The sequence below is a fragment of the Borostomias antarcticus genome (genome assembly GCF_949987555.1).
Source record: "Borostomias antarcticus genome assembly, chromosome: 19".
NCBI classification, from domain to species: domain Eukaryota; kingdom Metazoa; phylum Chordata; class Actinopteri; order Stomiiformes; family Stomiidae; genus Borostomias; species Borostomias antarcticus.
In genome coordinates this window covers 18574075-18575915 of record NC_140252.1, presented here as the reverse complement: position 1 = coordinate 18575915, position 1841 = coordinate 18574075, and the positions used below count along the sequence as shown (strand labels likewise).

Sequence of the window (1841 nt, the reverse complement as noted above, 5' to 3'; positions counted from 1 at the left end):
GGGAATAGCATGTCAAGCTAATGAAAATTGATGTTGTGTTTGAGAAGGAATCATGACAAAGCATAAAACCCTGCTTTCCACCAGCTGGGTGGAAGTTGGAAGGTGGAAATTTCCATTGAATGTGACTGTTATGTAAACCGGTTGGCATGGACCAAGACCAAAGTTAAGACCAGGACAGCTTCCTGTCGGTTGCCAAGACTAAGAAACCATGATTGAACGGATATGAATGAGTCCCTGAATGAATGAATGAATGAATGAATGAATGAATGAATGAATGAATGAATGAATTAATCTCTGAGTCAAAAAACTGTTATGACTGTTCTTAGAATATCCTAACTCTGCTTAAATGCTAAGTATAGTATATAGTATTCATAATGTAAGTATATAGTGTTCATAATGCATCATCAACAAGTGATGATAACATAAATGGACAGCGTTAGCAAATGGCCTTGGCGGAGTTCAGTCGACACACCGACTGACCAGTCGACCTTTGACCCCCCGCAGTGGGCGGGGAGAAGCCGGAGGACCCGGCCACGCAGCCGGCGCCGACGCCCAGGGGAGCGAGGGCCAGAAGTCGGCCACGCCCAAGAGCGGCCGCAAGGGCAGAGGCGACAAGGACAAGCCCCCGGCCAAGCCCGGCTCTCGCATGGAGACGGTAACACACACACACACACACACACACACGCCGTCCGCTGCTTCTATGCCTCGTCTCTAGCCACAGGTTCAAGTCAGGATTATTTTCTTGTCTCCTTACTAAGGACACTGGACACCTGTCCTTCCGATTCTTCTCACGGGTGCTCCTATTGGCTTAATCAATATCTACCGAGCTCGGCGCAATTACAGTACAACTGGACCCTCGAGAATGTCACTAAGAGATCGGTGAATCGGGGCAGAGCTTCGACCGGGAGCAGCCCACACACACACACTCACGCACACACAACGGGTCCCTCAAACCGCCGGAACAAAATGGGTTTCCCTCGCGGAGCTCTGCGGCCCCCCCCTGGGGTTCAGCCGGGGGGCAGCGCCCGCTGACCCGCCTCCGTAATGGGCTTTTCGTCCTCCTCCCCTCCGTTAGTCCCCCAAACGGTTCGGAACGGGGACTTGATTTGGAAGGCAGATTCTCATCTCGAGGGCTCCCTCGGAATACATTTGCATTTTCGCGTTTTGTCTGGAGGGGAGAGAGGGAGGGAGGGAGGGAGGGGAGGGAGGGAGGGAGGGGAGGGAGGGAGGGAGGGGAGGGAGAGATGGATGGAGAGATGAAGGGAGGGAGGGAGGGAGAGATGGATGGAGGGAGACATGGAGGGAGAGATGAAGGGAGGGAGGGAGGGAGGGGAGAGAGGGAGAGAGAGAGGGAGGGAGGGAGGGAGGGAGAGAGGGAGGGAGAGAGAGAGAGAGTCTTTGATCTCCAGATGGAGGTGAACCGAGAGGCCCTCCATTATGTAGCGCTGTTGAATACAGCAGCAGGATTCGGAGAGTCTGTCCCTGGATTATTCTGCTTTGGACACTGAAAATGCTAATCTCTCTGATCTATTTTGTGTGTGTGTGTGTGTGCAGAGCCTGGACCAGACCAAGCCCAACTGGACGCTGCGCGTGGTGAGTGACCAGGGCGACGCGGAGGCGGCGGACGTGAGGAAGGACACGGAGAGACTGGACCAGATCCGGGCCCTGAAGACGGCCTGGGAGACGGCCCAGCCTGGCAGGTCCATCAAGGTTATACCCCCACCCCTCACACACACACACGCACACACACACACACCACACACACACACACGCATGCATGCGCATACACACACACGTACACACACATTATATTGTATGTGTTCTGTTGTTATTTGTGTGTC

General features: G+C 53.8%; 1 protein-coding gene across 1 annotated transcript in view; it reads left to right on the top strand.

The window, feature by feature from the left end:
• The window catches only part of adgb (androglobin), a gene marked incomplete at both ends in the record, with an annotated part of 42737 nt that overhangs the window by 32862 nt on the left and 8034 nt on the right, over positions 1–1841 (top strand). The window contains 3 exon segments of the mRNA XM_084454053.1: positions 505–534; positions 537–655; positions 1555–1710. Of these exon segments, the coding sequence (XP_084310179.1) occupies positions 505–534; positions 537–655; positions 1555–1710 (305 nt within the window).